Here is a 22,223-nt window from a genome sequence, read left to right on the forward strand (position 1 = left end):
CTGACAAAACCTCTGGAAGCAGTTCACGAGACCAGAGTGTCAACTACCTAAAGCACATCCCCCATTTCAATCTACCGAGTTGGACTTCCTGGTATTCTAATGCTATATTGTTTATTAAACGCTTCTGATCCAACCCTAGGTGAAGACGTAGCTAGTTTTTTGCAAGCAGCAATACAGCTTCATCGTGGTGTTAATTTACTGCAGTTCCCATATTTTTTAGTGATTCCAGGACAGATTTTATAGGTCTGTTTCCTTTTTTGTTTTTGTTTTAATAATATTGTATTTTGGAGTTGTATAACTTAATTTTAAACGATGTAACCCTGTTTTGTTTTGTGATCTGGATGCTGTTTATACTTATGTGATGCCAATAAAGGATAAAAGAAAAAATAAACAAAAAGAAAAGAAAAAAAGAATTAAAGTACATCTGGTGCTACCAGAGAAACCCCCAGATTGAAGCATCATCCATACACAGGAGTTGGGCGTGGGGCTTTTTCTGCTACGGGAGAGCATCCAAGATTGGTCTACACCGGGGGGGGGGGGGGGGGGGGCAGTCCTTCAACCCATCTAACTGATACAGCTACTCTCCAAGAAATCTGGAAACTGTAGTTTTAAGAGAGTTAAACGTAAGTTTTAAGAGAGATTTTCCAGGATCCAAAAGCATGACCATATATGCACACATAACTCATCACATAACCTTTATTAGGCATAAAAACAAGGACAAATATAAAATAAATATGAATATTTCCGAGACGCAGCATCACTCCATAAATGCCCTACACTTTGTGCCTCCTCTTCGCCTTCCGGTTGAGGCCAATTTCTCACCTGTGGTGGTCCCTAGCCCCTCAATGATGCTGGGCTGGCAGCTCCCGCGTGGGCGGCAGGGCCTTTACAGTTCTGGCTCCGGCCTGGTGGAACGCTCTTCCTCCAGCTGTCCGGGCCCTGCGGGACCCTGGTGAGTTCCGCAGGGCCTGTAAGACGGAGCTGTTCCGCCGGGCCTTTGGAGGTACCAGCCACTGATGTGGTGCCCCCCCCCCCCCGGTTTGGTCCTTGTCTGGACCTGGCCCACCCACCCTAGTGGAGGGAGGGGGAGGGGAAGGAGGGGTGGCATGCAAGGGAGGGGAGGGAGGGAGTAAGGGGTGGCATGCAAGGGAGGGAAGGGAGGGTGGCATGCAAGGGGAGTGGGGGGAGGGAGTGAGGGATGGCATGCAAGGGAGGGGAGGGAGGGGGCCCAGCATCTGGACCTGGCCCACCCACCCTAGTGGAGGGAGGGGGAGGGGAAGGAGGGGTGGCATGCAAGGGAGGGGAGGGAGGGAGTAAGGGGTGGCATGCAAGGGAGGGGAGGGAGGGTGGCATGCAAGGGGAGTGGGGGAGGGAGGGATGGCATGCAAGTGAGGGGAGGGAGTGAGGAATGGCATGCAAGGGAGGGGAGGGAGGGGGCATCTGTCAGCTAACGAGGCCACCATGCCTCCCTCTGGGGGGGGGAGGGGATTTTAAAATTAGGATGCTGGACCCACTCATATCCTTATTTTTTTTGATAATTATTATTTAACTGTTGCTGCTTTTAATGTTTTAATAACTCTGTACTGTTGTTTTTATCTGTTGTACACCGCCCAGAGCCCTCTGGGGATGGGCCGGTCTAAAAGCCTCATAAATAAATAAATAAATAAATATTAAAACAAGATCAAGTTCTCTAATGTTGTTCTTGAGTACGTAAGGCAATTATTTGCAGAAGAAATTTTGCGGTCTCTTCCAGTATCTCTGTTTTTCTACTGTTTAGAAGTAGGGCCATTCCAGAATTGGCTGAGCAAATTAGTGCTTTATTAAATGCAGCTTGTGGCAGCAAATATCTGATGCTCGCATATTTAGGAGAAAAGATTATATGAGTGAGAGTCTTTACTTTTTAAGCAGTATGAACAAAATCTTTCATTGAATGGTATAGATAGCTGTCGTCCCTCCTCTACTGCTGATGGAAACACATTGCACCTAGCTTGAGTTAGAGCCCATCTACGCCTAGAGTCCAATACTAGATCGATACAATGTGTGTGTTGACCAGTGATGGTCAGGAGCATCAGCAGTTATGTAATTCTACTGACATGTTATACACTCCAATTTGGCCTGTGTTATTCCCTAAGACCAAAAGTGGGTGATTCAAAGCAGGCAAAGCTGATGCTTTGGTGGATCATGCAACTTGGTGAAAAAGCAACATGAACAGGTATTGTCTGCTGGGTCCCAATTTAATCACTGCCCCTTTACCCACAATGCTGGGCTAATGTGGTACTACTTTTTGTTTCTTCCTGTCAAGTCACAGCTGACTTGCGGCGACCCCATAGGGTTTTCCAGGCAAGAGAGGTTCAGACGTGTTTTGCCATTGCCTGCCTCTGCATCATGACCTGGGTATTCTTTGTGGTTTCCCATCCAAATATTAACCAGGGCCAACCTTATTTAGCCTCCGAGAACTGATGCAATTGGGCTAGCCAGGACTATGCAGAGAAGGGCAACAAGGATGATTGAGGGACTGGAGCACCTTCCCTATGAGGAGAGGCTGCAGCGTTTGGGACTCTTTAGTTTGGAGAGGAGGCAGCTGAGGGGGGATATGATTGAAGTCTATAAAATTATGCATGGGGTAGAAAATGTTGACAGAGAGAAATTTTTCTCTCTTTCTCACAATACTAGAACCAGGGGGCATTCATTGAAAATGCTGGGGGGAAGAATTAGGACTAATAAAAGGAAACACTTCTTCACGCAACGTGTGATTGGTGTTTGGAATATGCTGCCACAGGAGGTGGTGATGGCCACTAACCTGGATAGCGTTAAAAGGGGTTTGGACAGATTTATGGAGGAGAAGTCAATCTCTGGCTACCAATCTTGATCCTCTTTGATATGAGATTGCAAATGCCTTAGCAGACCAGGTGATCGGGAGCAACAGCCGCAGAAGGCCATTGCGTTCATATCCTGCAGGTGAGCTCCCAAAGGCACCTGGTGGGCCACTGCGAGTAGCAGAGAGCTGGACTAGATGGACTCTGGTCTGATCCAGCTGGCTTGTTCTTATGTTCTTATGTTCTTATTGGCTGTTACATTTTGATGCCGAAATGAAGTGTTACAGTGAATGCAATCAGGTTTTCTCAGTAAGCTTGAAAAATAACAAACTCCTCCTTTCCTGATCTGGAAAGGAGAAAGAAGACTACTAGACTCTTCCAAAGAATTGCATGGTGGGAAACTGCAGGAAAATAAGGACACCCATATCTGGCAAGTAAAACAGTACATATGCAAAATCAAGCTGTGAATTCCCTTAAACAACGTGTTGGTCCAGGCTTATACTATATTGGTGCAAGGACTACAATTAAGAGACCTTTAGGATCTGAAAGCCTACAGAAGACTTTGGATGCTCAGGACCCAAATTTCAGAGCAAGATTTTAACTCCTTACCTTAAATCCTGCAATAGCCCCAGACTGTAGATCTGATTCAATGTTGCCAGGATCCAGGTAGGCGATACTCATGAGAAAGCCTGGCCCAGTGAAAGCCCAGAGTTTTCGAAAACTGAACCAGGGATGCTTTAAAAATAGGAATGCACAGACAATAGAATGTTAAATTTCCAAGGGGGGGGGGGGGGGTTCCATTCACAAAAGAGATACAGCATCCTGAAGCAAGACACGAACACAGAAGGTTATCAGTCCATATAGGGAAGATTACATACTTGCCAGTTGAGATCCAGGGAAAACTGTCATGTGATAAACTGAAGAAATCCATAATGCAGCATTGTACAATGTACGCCGCAAACTATTGGCTTTCAAACAGTATTTGGGAGCACTATGAAATTCCTTGGAAGCTTAAAGATTCCTTGAAGGATAGCTTCCGAGCCATTGTTAATCTTTCCCTGCAGTCTGGAGCTGCAAGGGACTGTTCGGTCACATTCTAGGGCGCAGCCTCCGTTGATGCGTACAGTTCACTAGAAGAGTTTGAATTTATATCCTGCTATTCTCAACCGCGTAAGGTCTCAAAGCGGCCAACAAACTCCTTCCTCTCTCCACAACAGACGCCTTGTGAGGTAGACGGGGCTGAGAGCTCTGAGAGAACTGTGACCAGCCCAAGGTCAACCAGCAGGCTTCTTGTGGAGGAGGGGGGAAATCTGAATTCCACACTGCAACCCTTTGAACAGAAGGTCTCTGCGGTTATTACAACAACAATGAAAGGAGAAGCTATTAATTCCAGTAAAGAGCTAACTTTATTTTAAAGGATAGCAGCAGAGGTAAGCACTTAATTATTCTTCTCTCAAGATTAAAGGCTGCTACCTCTACAGAGCACTGTTGTTCCCTGCCAGCCAACCATTACACTGATTACAAAAATAAAGGCAGACCGCTGTGCAAGCACTGGATCATTACTGACCCATAGGATGATGTCACATCACGATGTTTACTAGGGTGGTTTGCCACTGTACCTTTCCCAGTCATTAACACTTCAACCGCAGCAAACTGGGGACTCATTTTACCAACCTCGGAAAGATAGAAAGGTGAGTCAACCTTGAGCCAGACACCTGAAACCAACTTCCGTCTGGATTGAACTAAGGCCAGGCTTTGACTGAAATATTGCAGCTTACCACTCTGTACCATAAGGCTCCTATTACATTGATTAGGTGACCAAAATTACTGCATACTCCCCCCTCCCCCCACAGGTAAAAAACAGGAAGGAGAAGGCCTTTATAACTGAAAATCCTTGGCAGAGCCAGAAATAGCTATTCCTCTAAGAGACCCACTTGCTGACCTTCTGCATGTGTCGGTGGTTTTGACATGGATCCACAATGGAAGAAAATAAGTCCAGAGCATGACTCACGCAGAGGCACGAAAAGCAGCCTCCTCTGAGGTTGGGTTAATATTTCTGGAACACGGAATGCCTTTTCCGTCTCGGATACAAAGATGCAACCCAAAGGTCTACTCCAAAAGACAGGGTGATTGCAAGGTAGCAAAGTCAGAACTCATGCAGGGTTACTGTAGGTAACCTCCTCTGGGGGTGAATACTTTGCAGTTGGAGGAACCTTTCTTTCTGTCTGCAGGCAAACTGAGCCATTTCAGTGACATATACACCCCTTTTCCTGCAAAGGTGAAAAGAGCTGAACCAGAGGTGGTGTCAGGGCTGGTCACACTAACCTTTTCATCTTCGGGGATCGGGATTTTCTGATCAAAGTAGGTAGTGAATTCATCTGTAGAGTCTGAAACCTGCGGTGGTGCGGTATCGCTGTAAACTGTAGTAACACCCTCCCCAGAAGCATCTTCTGCAAATGAACACCAACAGAGGTTTTGAGAAGCAGAATCCAGGATGAGAAAGATGCAGCGCACAGAATAAGCCCATTACGCCGCAACAAGCGTAACACCAAATCCAAATGGTTAACTTTTAGGTTCAGGCTAAACGCCACGCCAGCAAACACTTAAGCAGAGAGGGTGTACCGTTTGAACCTGCAAGGGACTGAGCAGTCATTTTATTTAGTCCACGGCCAGAACCATGATCCAACCAAAAAAATAAAACAGCCACTCTTGGAAGCCACACTTGTCCAAAATGTAAAACCTTGCCCGCTTTTAGTTCTGTTCTATACTTTTCCCAAAAGCACCATTAAAAGAGTTTTACGATGACCTTTAGCTTTAATAAATAAGTAAAGGGGGGGGGGACCTCCAGCTGTCTCCCAGTTTTTCCTGAGTTGCCTAGTAGAGTACAAAATTGAGCTACAGCGCTGGTAATTTGGTGGTCCCTGGAGCAGCAGTGGCGTAGGAGGTTAAGAGCTCGTGTCTCTAATCTGGAGGAACCGGGTTCGATTCCCAGCTCTGCCGCCTGAGCTGTGGAGGCTTCTCTGGGGAATTCAGATTAGCCTGTGCGCTCCCACATACGTCAGCTGAGTGACCTTGGGCTAGTCACAGCTTTTCGGAGCTCTCTCAGCCCCACCTACCTCACAGGGTGTTTGTTGTGAGGGGGGAAGGGCAAGGAGATTGTCAGCCCCTTTGAGTCTCCTACAGAGAGAAAGGGGGGATATAAATCCAAACTCCTCCTCCTCCTCCTCCTCCTCCTCCTCCCTCCTCCTCCTCCCTCTTCTAACAAAAAGTCTAGTTCAGGGGTCTGCAACCTGCGGCTCTCCAGATGTTCATGGACTTCAAATCCCATCAGCCCCAACTGGCCATGCTGGCAGGGGCTGATGGGGATTGTAGTCCATGAACATCTGGAGAGCCGCAGGTTGCAGACCCCTGGTCTAGTTTGTTTTTGTCATTCCTTCCATACATGCTGGCCAGCACAGGGCCTATAGCAGTGATGGCGAACCTTTTTGAGACCGAGGGTCCAAACTGCGGCCCCAAACCCACTTAGTTATCGCAAAGTGCCAACACGGCAATTTAACCTTAATGGCAGTTTAGTTTAGAAAAAATGGTTGGCTCCAAGGCACACATTACCCGGGAGTAAGCTTGGTGGTAGTCGGTGGCTTTGCTTTGAAGCAACCGTGAATCTCTTCCAACAGGTGAATCATGATCCTAGGAGAGTTGACTCAGAAGCAAGCCCCATTGCCAGCAACCGAGCTTACTCCCACGTAAAGGATTGTGCTTTTGTTCTTTGCATGATAATCAGGGTGGTTTAACAGCGCTTAACAGGGTTACCTACACTGCTTCCCCAAAACTAGGTCTTAGGTTTAATGCTAATAATCGAGCCCAGCGGCCCAGGCCAGCCTAGATGGGGGGGGGGGGGGCACTCTGCACGTGCCCACAGAGAGGGCTCTGAGTGCCACCTCTGGCACCCGTGCCATAGGTTCGCCACCACTGGCCTATAGTTTCATTACGTATCTTGTTATAGATAGGTCATTTGAAAAACATATGCTCAATTGAGTAGATCCTTCAGGGAGCAGGAACATAGCCTCATGCCATTTGGGATTTTCTTATACCTACCCTCCAAAACATGAGAGGGCAAGGAATTGCATCTGGCAAGTGTGAACGTTCTCCCCATCTTGCCAACTTCAAGAAAATATAGATAGGTTGCCGGGGTCACCTTATATCTTGAGTTTTCCCAAAATAAACACCCCGGAGAAATTGCTAGATCTGTTTGTCGGAGACTGTCTGACAAATACTCTTGCCTGCTCAGTTCCTAAATCTAGGAGGGCTTGAGGGGCAAGTCCCATTTTTGGAGAGAACGGACCATTGGTACTCACCCTGAAGGGGCCTTCTCTTGTAGGCAGGAGACCTTCTCGGTGGGTGATTTCCACCCCCTCTCAGGGAGGCAGGGATAAAAAACGTCACTTCCTGTTCAGGCTAGGACTCCTTACTTTCCCAGTTCTATTTCCTGCCTGAACAGGGAGTGCAGCGGATCCTTAGGCTCCTTAGCTTAACTTTAATTTTCTGCTTTCCCTGTCCTTTTTCAATATCCCTTGCCATTCTATTCTATTCTATACTCTTTCTCACTTCTTTCTGAAGGAGGCTTGGGGATCTCTTCTGACAAATACTCTTGCCTGCTCAATTCCTAAATCTAGGAGGGCTTGAGGGGCAAGTCCCATTTTTGGAGAGAACCTAAGACCACTCTATGCCAGCTACATTGAAAGTTATCCTGGTGGATTAGTGGGAACAACCCTTGAGGACTGAGGTAGCCTTAAAGTCATTTGTAGATTGACAGTATACAAATAGATACTTTCACCTTAAGGATCCCTGTTTCCAGTCTAATCCATGCATTAGAAACACCCTTAGGAACCTGTAAAAGGGACCTAAGAAATTTAGACTGCACTCTCTCCCAAGGACCAAATGAAGAGGGTTATGGTCCCAAAAAGGACCCATACTTTAGCTGTGCAATAGTTTTTGCTTTGAACAGTTTGAGGCCTGCCAGAACAAGGGATCCTCCTCGGGATTTATAGAATTTTAAGATACTATCAGCTGACCTTTCCCCAGCCACTGTGTCATGGTGGAGATTGTAGGGATGAGCCCCGCGAACCCAGCAGAACCTCAGAAAGAGCACATGGAATGCCTGTGCCATCTGTATCCTTCTGGGCGCACACGCTCACCCATCCCCCAGATCCCCCGTGAGTCACAGGTCATGAACTACCTGACTCACGGTCACCAGGTGTCCCAGACAAAGGGACAAAGGGGCGCTTGCCCCCAGGTATGGATTAGACCCAGACGCGAACGTTTCCTCCCGCACGTAGGCAACCCCATGATGTCATGTATCATATGATATTCTCCCGCTCTCCCGCCTCCCATATACGCCCCTATCGTAAACCCTAATAAAAGGTGCCAGGGACTAGCACCATGGTGGCGAACCTTTGGCACTCCAGATGTTATGGACTACAATTCCCATCAGCCCCGGCCAGCATGGCCAATTGGTCATACTGGCCGGGGCTGATGGGAATTGTAGTCCATAACATCTGGAGTGCCAAAGGTTCGCCACCACTGGACTAGCACATGGCAGAGTTGCCAGATCCACGGATCGCACGCTTCCTGTTGCTGGCTCTCTCCACCGGATGATATCTCCGCGTCTCGCCTCTTCCTTGCAACCCCCGTGGGCCGACTTCAGGAGATATTTAGCACCTGTAGCCTGCAATATCACCCCCAAGTAACTGGGGAGCTGTTCATTCCTATTGCCCAATATTTGCCAGCCTCTGATCTTGGGCCGTATTCCGAAGGCGAAGATTTGGGTTTTTGGAAAGTTGATTTTGGTTACAAAAGTGGACCAGCTTATTTAAGGCTCTCCTCAGTCCTACTGGTGTTCTAGACAAAATAGTGTCATCAACAGCGTACAACAAGACGGAGATGTGCCGGTTTGTCACTTGAGGAGAATGGAACTTTGGGTTATTCAAGAATATTCACCAAGTCAGGTACAAAATTATCAACACTGGGGCAAGCTAACATCTTTTTCTTACTCCCGTATATGTTTTAATGGAGTCTGACAGAAGACCACTTCAGTTATATCTAACTCTAAAGTGTGGTGGTGGTGTGCAAAATTTGAATGAGAGCCAGCAATCTCCTATCAATTGATGAGTCTTGTAATTTTTTCCTAGAGACGTGCCCTGGGCACTGAATCAAAGGACACTTTCAAGTCTATGGATGCAGCATATAAGGATGTGTCTCTTCCTGATGAATATTTCTCAATGAGGTGTTGAATGGTTAATCAGTGGTCTAATGTAGATCTTCCTGCTCTGAAGTCTGCCTGTTCAATTGCCAGGATCGTATCCCTGTCCAGCCAATCAACAAATTTCTCCAATAGATTTTTAAGTAGAATCATAGAGTTGGAAGCAGAGGCATGTCTAGGCAAACTGGAGCCAGGGGACAAACCCTGAGTTTGCCTCCCCCCCTTCCATATGGGAGGCCACCCTCTCCTACCATGACCAAACAATGATTTTTTTGCACCAGCTCACAAATCACCCCCAGAAAAACATACATGGCTCCCTCCCCACCAACTCTGGGGACCTCAGATTCTCCCTTAAGTCCATGCCGAAGAGGGTGGATTTAAAAGGAGAATCTGGGGAAATTTGGAGGGTCCCTGCTGTCAGGGGTGCAATTGTTAAGCTAGCAGCACCAAAATTTCAGGGTATCTTTAGGAAATTCTCCTGATGATACCACCCAGGTTTGGTGAAGTTTGGTTCAGGGGATTCAAAGTTATGGACCCTCAAAGGTGTAGCCCCATCTCCTATTCGCTCCCATTGGAAACAATGGGGGATGGGGGCACCCCTTTTGGGAGCCCATAATTTTGGACCCCCTGAACCAAACCTCACCAACCCTGAGTGGTATCTTCAGGAGAGCCTCCTAAAAAGTTCCTGAAATTTTGGTGCTGCTGGCCTAAAAACTGCACCCTCTGCAGGCCATAAACTGGAAAAACACTAAAAAAACCAAAAACACACAAATGAACCTGAAATTTGGGGGGGGGGGCATGTGACCAAATGGGGGCACCTTAGGCAAATACGCCTCTGATTGGAAGAGACCCCAAGGGCCATCAAGTCCAACCCTCTGCAATGCAGGTACACACAATCATGTGCCTCATTATTGGCTCGCCTTTGTGTCCTACGCAGCAGTGGCGTAGGAGGTTAAGCAGTGACGTAGGAGGTTAAGAGCTCGTGTATCTAATCTGGAGGAACCGGGTTTGATTCCCAGCTCTGCCGCCTGAGCTGTGGAGGCTTCTCTGGGGAATTCAGATTAGCCTGTACACTCCCACACACGCCAGCTGGGTGACCTTGGGCTAGTCACAGCTTCTTGGAGCTCTCTCAGCCCCACCTACCTCACAGGGTGTTTGTTGTGAGGGGGGATGGGCAAGGAGATTGTAAGCCCCTTTGAGTCTCCTGCAGGAGAGAAACGGGGGATATAAATCCAAACTCTTCTTCTTCTCTTCCTTGAATTAGTTCTTGGGATGAGTGTTTTATTCCTGCAATATACTTCTGTTCACACTTTTTGGATGAAATTTCACGTTCCTGTATATGGGTTTTGGTAGTCATAGTGTGGCAGGTTTTGTTTGATGTTGTTCCATCGTTAGTTTCCACCACACCTATTTTCACATCTTTTTAGTTCCTTGGTTGAGGACAACCAGATGTTTCTAGGGCCAGGGACCAAGTTGTTTCCAGTCAAGTGTAAGGCTGTTCGGGGTGATATTGGGAGAGACAGTCCTGCAGGTACAACGGTCCCAGACCCTTTAGGGTTATAAATGTTAATAGCAACACCTTGAACCTGACCTGGTATTTTCTGGTAAACATGCTGACGTGCTTTGCATAATAAGAATGTCATTAACATGGTTCATCAGGACAACACAGTCTTTATTACCCAAGGCTCTTCCTTGAAAGGAAACTTCAGTTACATAAAGGACTTGGGATGTCTTAATCACTGTAGGCTTTAATTATCTTAGCAAAGCTTGGGACTCCCTATCTATTTCAACTGTTCACTAATGTTAGCAAAACCAATGAATGGTCTCTATTTTTTTCTTGATTAGAAGTAAATTTTATATAATTATGTTATTAACCCCCACCTTGTAATGACAGCATTTCATGGCCCTTTGATCCTCTCACCCATCTGTTTTTATCACATCCCTAAATAAAAGGGCGCTCTAGTGAGAAAGCCCTTCTAACTGAAGGGGTGGACACTAGCCTGCAAAAGCTTATCCTGAAATTACATTTTATTAGTCTTAAAGTACCACAACACCCTTGTTTACATAGATTCTAGGAGGGCAAGTTACTATGTGTGGTCACCTAATCCACCCCTCACCAATAAGCCAAGATTAAAATCATCCCTATAATGCTTACAAGAGTTATGGTATTTATTTAAAAGAAATTTGCTCCTCATTCACCAATTGCTTCACAGGGTGTGTTTTTTTTCTTAATGTCAGGATACAACCAAAAATCAAAATATGATCCACAGGCAGACCCCACATCTGTACTTATTAGAAAAGACTAAGAATAGGATGCATTTTCTTACTTATACCATCCAATTCAGGGTCCCCAAGGTGCTGCACATCAGAACATTTCATACATTAAACAATACATTTCATACATTAAACAATACATTTCAAACATGATGGATGGATGGATGGATGGATGGATGGATGGATGGATGGATGGATGGATGGATGGATGGATGGATGGATGGATGGATGGATGGATGGATGGATGGATGGATGGATGGATGGATGGATGGATGGATGGATGGATGGATGGATGGATGGATGGATGGATGGATGGATGGATGGATGGATGGATGGATGGATGGATGGATGGATGGATGGATGGATGGATGGATGGATGGATGGATGGATGGATGGATGGATGGATGGATGGATGGATGGATGGATGGATGGATGGATGGATGGATGGATGGATGGATGGATGGATGGATGGATGGATGGATCTATATCTACCTATCTATATAATATAATCATAGAGTTGGAAGAGCAGAGAAGAGAAGCAGTGGAGAAGAGGAGTGGGCCAGAAAGGGCTGAGTGAGCTCTGGTTTTTCTTTACAGAGGGCTTTTCTCAAAGCCACATCTTTTAAACAGTGTATTTTAAACAGGGGTTTTCTTTTTTTTTCTCCTTGTCCTGGGGCTGCTGATTGGTGGAGGCTGCTGAAGCTGCTGATTGGTGGAGCTGCTGAGGGGTGGGGCTTCTCATATTTTTAAATCTTTTCAGTTAGTCTCTGGAACCAGCGGCACACGCCTAACGGCGTGCGCAGGTGTTTTACTAAATAAGAACATATTTTAAGGGATAGTAGAAGGTATAGAAACCTAAAGAGGGAGGCACTAATTAAAATCAGTATTTGAATATCTAAACAAAATTAGATATGAAGGCAGGAAGCCAGCAGGGGGATGGGGGCTTTCCAGTGTTTTGCACTGAGTGTCACATGTATGACTATCTGCCACTAGGACAGAAGTCATGGGTGTGCCCTCGCTGCAATGAGCTACTGGCACTCAAGGAACATGTGCGTTCTCTTGAAGCCAAGGTGGCAGACCTGGAGAAACTGAGAGAGGCAGAGGGGGCAACAAACGAGGCTTTCAGGGACCTAACAGTCGGGTTCCACTCCCAAGGTGACATCTCTTCAGATGTCATGGAGAATGAAGGCCTTGGGGATGGAGGGTGCCAGTCTGAGGTGGTGGAAGATGCTCCCTTAGATGGGACCCCTTCCTTAGCTGGTGGTCAGATAGCCTCTCGCACTGAGGATACCCCTCGGGGAGGTGGGGGGCTCCTTGTAGTGTGTGATTCAATCATTAGGAATATAGAGAGTTAGGTTTGGGAGAGGTGTGATGACCGCATGGTGACTTGCCTGCCTGGTGCGAAGGTTGAGAATGTCACGCTTCGTCTAGATAGGCTGTTAGACAGTGCTGGGGTGGAATCAGCAGTTTTGGTCCACATTTGTACCAAAGACATTGGGAAATGTAGCCGGGAGGTTCTGGAAGCTAAATTTAGGCTGCTAGGAAACAGGTTAAAATCCAGGACCCCCAAGGTGGCATTCTCAGAAATGCCACCCGTTCCAAGCACTTAGAGCGAGCTGAGCAAGCTGAGGAGGATACAGGGTTTCAATGCGTGGATGAGAAGGTGGTGTAAGGGAGAGGGTTTCATATTTGTCAGGAACTGGGGAACCTTTTGGGACAAGGCAGGCCTGTACAAAAGGGACGGGCTTCATCTTAACCAAAGAGGAACCAGGCTGCTGGCGCTCAACATTAAAAAGGTGGCAGAACAGCTTTTAAACTGATCCTTGGGGGAAAGCCGACAGGAGATGAGGTGACTTCGGTTCGGAATACAGAGTCCATGGGGATGCAGACAGAGAGGGAGGTTTTTCTAAATCAACCACATACAAGCGAGGAGCATAGCAATGTGATAAGTGATAGTGTCTACAAAAGGCTAGAGGGCAAAACACATAAATCCCAGGTTAGGGACAAAGACAGAGTATACAAGTGTCTCTATGCTAATAGTAGGAGCATTAAACTTAAAATGGGGAGGAGCTGGAGTACAGAGTTTTGAAGGAGGACATTGATATAGTGGACATCACAGAGACATGGTGGAATGAGGAGAACCAGTGGGATGCTGTTATCCCAGGTTACAGGCTCTACAGGAAGGATAGGACAGGGCGTATTGGGGGTGGGGTGGCCCTCTACATCAAAGAGAGCATAGTGTCACATAAAATAGACAATGCAGGGGGAGCTGATTCCTCTACAGAAGCACTGTGGATATCAATACCAGGGGTGAAGCATAGTTTAACATTAGGAATATATTATCGTCCCCCTGACCAAAGTGCACAAGAGGATTCTGAGATGGAAAAAGAAATTAGAGAGGCCAACAAAAGCAAAAATGTCGTGGTAATGGGTGATTTTAACTATCCCCATATAAACTGGAAAAATGCATGTTCAGGTCATAGTAAGGAGAGAACATTCCTGGATATGCTAAATGACTGTGGCTTAGAGCAGATGGTTGTGGAACCAACCAGGGGAGAGGTGATCCTAGATCTAATTCTATGTGGGACCCAGGACCTGGTGCGGGAAGTCAGTGTTGTTGAGTCGATAGGGAACAGCGACCACAATGCTGTGTCAGATTCAGTAACTCTGCATGTGAACAAGTGACAACTACTAATGTAGTTACATTCGCCTTCAGAAAGGGAAATTTCTCAAAGATGATGGGGATAGTGCGCAGGAAGCTGAAAGGGAAAATCAAGAGAGTCAAAACTATCCAAGATGCTTGGAGGTTATTTAAAAACACAGTCTTAAAAGCTCAGCTGGAATGTGTTCCGCAGGTTAGGAAAGGCAGCGCCCAGTCCAAAAGAAAGCCACCATGATTAACAAGGGAGGTTGAGGAAATTATTAGGAAAAAAAAGATGTCTTTTAGAAAATGGAAGTCCAACCTAACTGATGAAGAATACCAGAGAGAACACAAATGGTGGCAGAAGAGAAGCAAGTTAGCTGTAAGGGAGGCAAAAAAGGATTATGAGGAAAGCATGGCTGCAAACATCAAGACCAGCAACAAACAGTTCTTCAAGTACATCAAAAGCAGGAAGCCAGCTAAGGAAGCGGCAGGCCCGTTAGATGATGAAGGAACAAAAGGTGTGCTAAAAGATGACAGGGAGATTGCAGAGAAGCTGAATGAATTCTTTGCATCTGTCTTCACCCAAGAGGAGGTGAGGAAAATTCCTGCACCTGAACCAAGCTTCTTAGGTGGTGAATCCGAGGAACTGGCGAAGATAGTGGTAGGCAAGGAAGAAGTTCTGGCAGCCATTGATAAACTAAATGCTACCAAATCCCCTGGCCCAGATTGCATTCACCCAAGAGTTCTTAAAGAGCTCAAGCATGAAATTGCTGATGTTCTCACATTAATATGCAACTTATCCCTGAAATCTGCCTCCATCCCTGAAGACTGGAAGATGGCCAATGTCACACCAATCTTTAAGAAAGGGTCTAGGGGGGACCCAGGAAATTACAGGCCAGTCAGTTTGACATATGTTCCTGGTAAATTAGTAGAATCTATCATTAAAGATAAAATTATAAAACATGTAGAAGAAAAGCAAGACCTGCTGAGAAAGAGTCAACATGGCTTTTGCAGAGGCAAGTCCTGTCTTACAAACTTACTAGAGTTCTTTGAGGGTGTAAACAGGCATGTGGATAAGGGGGAACCAGTGGACATTGTCTACTTGGATTTCCAAAAGGCTTTTGACAAAGTTCCTCACCAGAGACTGTTGAGAAAACTCAGCAATGAAGGAATATGAGGGGAAGTCCTCCTATGGATTAAAAACTAGTTGAGGAACAGGAAACAAAGGGTGGGTATAAATGGGAAGTTCTCACAATGGAGAGATGTAGGGAGTGGTGTCCCCCAAGGATCCGTTTTGGGACCAGTGCTCTTTAACCTATTCATAAATGACCTGGAAGCAGGGGTGGGTAGCATGGTGGCCAAGTTTGCAGATGATATAAAATTATGTAGGGTGGTGAGAACCACAAAGGATTGCGAAGAGCTCCAAGCGGATCTTAATAAATTAGGTGAGTGGGCTCAGAAATGGCAAATGCAGTTCAATGTAGCAAAATGAAAAGTGATGCACATAGGGGCAAAAAATCCAAACTTCACATACACGCTACAAGGGTCAGTGCTATCAGTCACAGACCAGGAAAGGGATTTGGGCGTCTTAGTTAATAGTTCCATGGGAATGTCAACTCAATGCATGGCAGCTGTGAGAAAGGCAAACTCTATGCTGGGGATAATTAGGAAAGGAGTTGATAATAAAACTGCAAGGATTGTCATGCCCTTATATAAAGCCGTGGTGCGACCACACTTGGAGTACTGTGTTCAGTTCTGGTCGCCACATCTCAACAAATTACCAATCATAAACCAACCAATGACATCTCTGTAGATGGGGATTCTTCTTCTCTGGCAGAGGAGCTAAATCACTTTTTTGCCCGCTTTGAAATAGGTCTATCAGAAGGAGATGACACACAGCCACTAGGTGATTGCAGCTCCCACCTCACTGTGGAGGAACATGAGGTGAGGCAAGTTTTGAGGGCTGTGAATCCAAGGAAGGCTGCTGGACCGGATGGTATTCCCGGTCGGGTGTTAAAGGAATGCGCTAACCAACTGGCTGGTGTTTTTACTGGGATCTTTAATCGATCTTTATCCCAGTCCACCATCCCATCTTGTTTGAAAGCTTCCACCATTGTTCCACTACCAAAGAGATTTCCTGCTGACAATCTTCAGGATTATAGACCAGTGGCACTCACCCCCATCATCATGAAGTGTTTTGAAAAACTGGTCCATAGGCATATTAGTTCTTGCCTTCCAGATACATTTGATAAACATCAATTCGCATATCGGACTAAGAGATCTGAGGAGGGCGCCATTGCCATTAGCCTCCACACTGCTTTGGCCATCTGGAACATCAGGGGAATTATGTGCGAATGCTCTTTCTTGGACTTTAGTTCCGCATTTAATACAATCTCGCCACAAAGACTGGTGACAAAACTTGTGGATCTTGGACTCTCACATTCAATCTGTTTGTGGATTAGGGACTTCTTGTCTGGACGTTCCCAGAGGGTTAGACTGGGAAATCGGGTTTCCTCAGTTCTTACTCTAAATATGGGAACGCCACAGGGATGTGTTGAGTCCTTTACTGTTCACCCTTTATACATATGACTGTACTCCTGTCTATCATAGTAACACCATTATCAAATTCGCTGATGACACAACGGTGGTGGGGCTCATCTCTGGAGGGGATGAGTCTGCCTATCGGAATGAAGTGGACCGACTGCTCTCATGGTGCAGGGAAAATAACCTAGTTCTTAACACTAACAAGACAAAGGAGCTCATAGTGGATTATAGAAGGAATAGCTCAGAAATTCAGCCCTTGACTATAAATGGAGATCAAGTGGAGCGGGTGGCTAGTTTTAAATTTCTGGGTGTTATGATTAAAGAGGACTTGACCTGGGGCGTACAGACTGCTGCGGTGGTTAAGAAAGCCCAGCAAAGACTGTACTTTCTGAGACTTTTAAGGAGGCAACAATTGGATGAAAAACTGCTGGTGTCCTTTTACAGCTGCGCTATATAGAGGGTCCTAACCTACGGCGTCTGTGTATGGTTCTCCAGTTGCACAGTGGCCCGAATAGGAAAGAAGCTCCAAAGGGTGATCACTACTGCACAAAGGATTATCGGCTGCCCTCTTCCCTCCTTGGAAGAAATCTATAATTCGAAGCCTAAATAAAGCCCAAAATATTCTGAGGGACCCGTCTCATCCAGCACACTCTTTTTAAACTGTTACCATCTGGCAGACGATACAGGGCCCTCAGAACTAGGACAAAGAGGCTTAGAGACAGCTTCTACTCTAGAGCTGTGGCTATGCTAAACTCCGCTGCTTCATATTGATGTATTTGGGGCTGTGTAGGGATGGGTGGAGGAAGGGGAAAGTGAGGATGATGTATGAGTCTGAAATTGTGTGCATCGAGGAATGCTGCTGTTAATTTCGTTGTGCGTGCACAATGACAATAAAATGCTTATGCTTATGCTTATGCTTATGCTAAAAAGGATATCGAAGAGATAGAAAAAGTGCAGAGAAGGGCAACGAGGATGATTGAAGGATTGGAGCACCTTCCTTATGAGGAGAGGCTGCAGCGTTTGAGACTCTTTAGTTTGGAGAGGAGACGTCTGAGGGGGGATATAATTGAAGTCTATAAAATTATGCATGGGGTAGAAAATGTTGACAGAGAGACATTTTTCTCTCTTTCTCACAATACTAGAACCAGGGGGCATACATTGAAAATGCTGGGGGGGAAGAATTAGAACTAATAAAAGGAAACACTTCTTCACGCAACGTGTGATTGGTGTTTGGAATATGCTGCCACAGGAGGTGGTGATGGCCACTAACCTGGATAGCTTTAAAAGGGGCTTGGACAGATTTATGGAGGAGAAGTCGATTTATGGCTACCAATCTTGATCCTCCTTGATCTCAGATTGCAAATGCCTTAGCAGACCAGGTGCTCAGGAGCAGCAGCAGCAGCAGGCCATTGCTTTCACATCCTGCATGTGAGCTCCCAAAGGCACCTGGTGGGCCACTGCCAGTAGCAGAGTGCTGGACTAGATGGACTCTGGTCTGATCCAGTAGGCTAGTTCTTATGTTCTTATGTTCTTAAGAGATTACAAGGGCCATCAAGTCCAACCACACACGCACGTTTATATATAATATTTAAAGCAATTAAATAAGACATAACAGAAACACACGAAAACAGACAAACAGGGAGGAGGGATAATAAGAGTTATTGAGGGGACCCCAAGCCAAACAAAAAAGTACCCACCTGCCGCAGGAAGACAATGCTAGAGGGAGACAGACAAAGCTATCCAGGGAGGGAGTTCCAAAGTTTTGGTGCCATCACAAGAAGGCCCTTGTTTAAGTTGCCCCCATGTAGCTTCAGACTGCAGGGGCAACTGAAGCAGAGTCCCTGCATATGACCACACTTGTGGGATTGGTTCTCATGGGAGTAGGTATCAGGTATGCTGGTCGTAAGACATTTAGGATTTTTAAAGGTCAATACCAGCACCTTGAAATGGGCCTGGAAGCAAACTGGGCAACAGTATAGATGGAACAAGACGGGAGTGATATGGGCCCTACAATCCAGTCTTTATTCTGGGCACAGCCTTCTGTAGCTTCTGGACAGTCTCCAAGGGCAGCCCCACACAGGGTGCACTGCCGTATTATGCTCTCTGCAAATGTCTCTCTCCTTATTTGGGGCATGAAAGTAGGTAGCAGTGAAGCAAGAACAAGGCAAGCAACAGATGAGAGAGAATGGAAGGATGTGCCCCTGTCCTCCATGCAATTCAACAATCTCTTAACCGGATATAGGGGGGGGGGGGGGGGAAAACTGGTAGCAGCTGCCAATGAAGATTTCTGGGGGACCTCGTGCCAGTCACACATTCTCAGCTTAACCTACTTCACAAGCATGTTGTGAGGGTGAAATGGAGAAGAGAACAACATAAGCTGCTTTGACTAGGAGAAAGGTGGGCTACTAATTAAATAAAGTATTTTTTAATCACCCAGTCAGCTTCAGCGTGAGCGCGACACTCTGACCATTCCACTAGTTCACAGCAAACTGAACTCAACCGCAAGCAAAACCTGTTTTTACACAGTCCAACGAATCGCCTCTCCCTTTACCTTGCCAGCAAAAGTACTGTGCAGATACAACTCCACCGGCGGAATTCAGAACAATCTTCCTTACCATAGTTTAAAACAGCTATGAAAGACACAGCAAGCTCTTACAGCATGTCCTGAAATGTCATTCTTCTCCCCCCCCCGCCCCCCGCAACCCTAGGCCCTTAAAAAGGGGCAGATCCCACCAACTTATGCTTGTACTTACTTTTATATTCACTCCTGAGCTCTCTCCCTGGCATTGTGCTTTTGCAGAGGTCAACTCAGATCTGCCTCTTGAGATGCAAAGATGTGGCCCATTTATAGTACAAAACAAGAGCACTAAAGTATGAATTAACTGGATCTCTTTTTAAAAAAAAAACCAGAGAGAGACATACAGTTTCCTGTTGCAACACTGAAGTCGGTTTCTCCTCCTCCACCCTGCCCGCCTCCCCAATAAGAGGAGATGCCACTCAACAGATCTGTTTACACAGGAGATTTAAAGCAGCGGCCAGGTTACCAGATAAGGGGAAACCCCCCACAAACGACAGAGGAAGAATTCTACCTGCCATCAGCCAAACAGAACAAAACAAAGCTGGGGAAATCTAAGAAACCCGGTAGAACGAACAGACTCAACCGGATTGTGACAACTTCCCAGAAGTTGCGTTCTGAAAACCGGCTTAAGGCTTTCGCAAGCAACGAGAGTCTGGAATGTCCTCTCGTAAAGGTGTGTGGGCTGCACAACAAACACGGGCCACTAGGGAAGTATTTTGCTTCCCCGAGCTTTGGGCATCCTTCCCAAGTACGGAGTTATAGCCAATTACCTAGCAGCTACTTTACCGGTAGCCCACCGTCGGGCATTTCTGTTAGCCAGATTCAACAGTTTTCCTTCAGCCTCTACCAACGGAAGGTATCACCAAATTCCAAAACAACAAAGACACTGTCGCTGTGGCTCCACTGACTCTCTTACCCATGTCCTCCTAGAGTGCCAAATAAATGCTGATGCGCGTCTCAGACTAATCCACCCTTTATTAGTGGCAAGGAAAATTTCTAACCCTACTGTTGCCATACGTTTTCTTCTTGGAGATTACAATGCTCATACAACACGTATGGTAGCTCTATACCCGACAACCATTTTAAAGTGCTAATTTATTCCCCTTTTATTACTTTTAACTGTATTTTAAAAATACATATCTATATATATTATACCAGTACACTAAACCATATTGGTTTATCATTATTTGGCACAGAATCAAATTTTAAATATCATTATCAGACAACGTTAAAACAATTAATTTGCTTTAACAGTACAGAAGCCGTGCTATCTGAAGTTGTAGCTAAATTTCTTTTGAAAGTTTTGTGGAGTTAGAAAAATACCTCAGGTTTTGCTAAGCTTAGCCTTGTATTATGTTTTGACACTTTGTCTTTTCTTCTTGAAAATGCCTAATAAAGGTTACTGAACTGAACTGAAGTATTTTGCTCTGAGGCAAAATTTGGAGAATTGTCAGGAGGCCTGTTTATTATGGGGTTTGCTTTTGCTGCTTTCTGGATGCTGAGGGTGGTGGAATGGGTTAATTGCATTTCTAACTGACTTTCCTCTGTCTTTCGTGTGATGCTATATTGTACCAGGTGCTGCCCAAGGTCAATGCCTGGCTGTCTTCACTGTTATCTCATTTGCAGTTCTTTTGGCGGGGATTCCCATGATGGGGGGGGGGGGCGCGCACCCTGCTTTAACTATAGGGGTTTGCGCGGGCAAATCTCGGTTCTGGCATTAGCCAGGGAAGATCCTCATTACCAATAAACTACTGTTCTTCTACATGAGTTTGTTGCAGTTTTGGGGATTCTGACAAGAATACAGAACCAATTCTGTGCACAGTCCTACTATGACTGGAGCCTAATACAACGGCTAATACATTGGTCTTGTGTCAAGTCAGTGTAGGAGAAGGTCTGAACCTAGAACTTTGGTAGTTGACCAGATGTTGGGGATTCCGCCAACCCTACCTCTGTGGTAATCCAATGCAGAAGCCATAATCCAGTTAAATTGAATTGTCAGGATCCACACTGGCTTAGGTTACATCTTTCTTTCGCTCATTTGAGGTGGTGAATCCTGCACGCTATCAACACAGTTGTGTTCCATTAAAACAAAATTACCAGTACGGCTGTAGTTCTTGTTCTCTTCCTTTTCCCTGGAATGGAACAGTGGTGGTGGTGGAAAGAGCCATCAAGTCACAGCTGGTAGAGTTTTCAAGGGAACAGACGCTTGGAAGCAGTCTGCCATTGCCTGCTTCCCCATAGGCTGAGAGAGTTCTGAGAGAACTGTGATTGGCCAAGACCCACCCAGCAGGCTTCATGGAGAAGCCGCCCCCTGAACACTTTATCATAAGTAATACACTATTCTACTTCCACCCCTTTCCCCATCAAAGGAATTTCATAATGCACCTCACTTATAATAGCTACTTGTTTTGCTACCCAGCATCCAATAACAGCCAGAGCATAAAACAACATTAAACATAAGGCAGCCTGTCCCGCCCTGATCTAGCCACAGTGATTCATGCAATAGTAATCTCCAGACTGGATTACTGTAACTGGCTCAACACAGGGCTGCCCTTGAAGTTGCTCCCGCTATGATCTAGCCACAGTGATTCATGCAACAGTAACCTCCAGACTGGATTACTGTAACTTGCTGTACACAGGGCTGCCCTTGAAGTTGCTGAGACATTTTTTTTGGTCCTTATCTACCCATGGAGAGCACACATGCAGCCAGTGCTCTGCCAGCTGAACTGTGTGCTGGCTCATGACACACTGACTCCAAGTGGAATACCAGATCAGCTTCAAGGTTTCGGGACTGACCTTTAAACCCCTAAACAGTCTGGGACCATCGTATCAGTGGGAGTGTCACTGGTGCCTTGCAAAGTACATTACAGTCAACCAGTAACAACTTACTGGTGGTCCACAGCTGAAAAAGAATCTAACTGTACTTGACCAAGTCCAGGAAGTTCTCAGTCCTGGCTCCAGCCTTGTGGAACTCTTTATCAAGGGAGCACCAGGCCCTGCAGGACTTGGCTCAATTCCACAGGGCCAGCAAGAACAAGATGTTCCACCAAATCTATGGTTGGGAATACTGACCATTTCACTCTAGCTGGCCTCCCAACCCAACCCAAC

General features: G+C 46.0%; 1 protein-coding gene across 1 annotated transcript in view; it reads right to left on the bottom strand.

Annotated features, from left to right (window-relative positions):
* LOC125427929 (natural resistance-associated macrophage protein 2-like) overlaps positions 1-22,223 on the bottom strand; it is a 108,371-nt gene that overhangs the window by 63,830 nt on the left and 22,318 nt on the right. The window contains 2 exon segments of the mRNA XM_048487497.1: positions 3,426-3,551; positions 5,142-5,266. Coding sequence (XP_048343454.1) covers positions 3,426-3,551; positions 5,142-5,266 — 251 coding nt within the window.

This window comes from Sphaerodactylus townsendi, linkage group LG03 (genome assembly GCF_021028975.2).
Source record: "Sphaerodactylus townsendi isolate TG3544 linkage group LG03, MPM_Stown_v2.3, whole genome shotgun sequence".
NCBI classification, from domain to species: domain Eukaryota; kingdom Metazoa; phylum Chordata; class Lepidosauria; order Squamata; family Sphaerodactylidae; genus Sphaerodactylus; species Sphaerodactylus townsendi.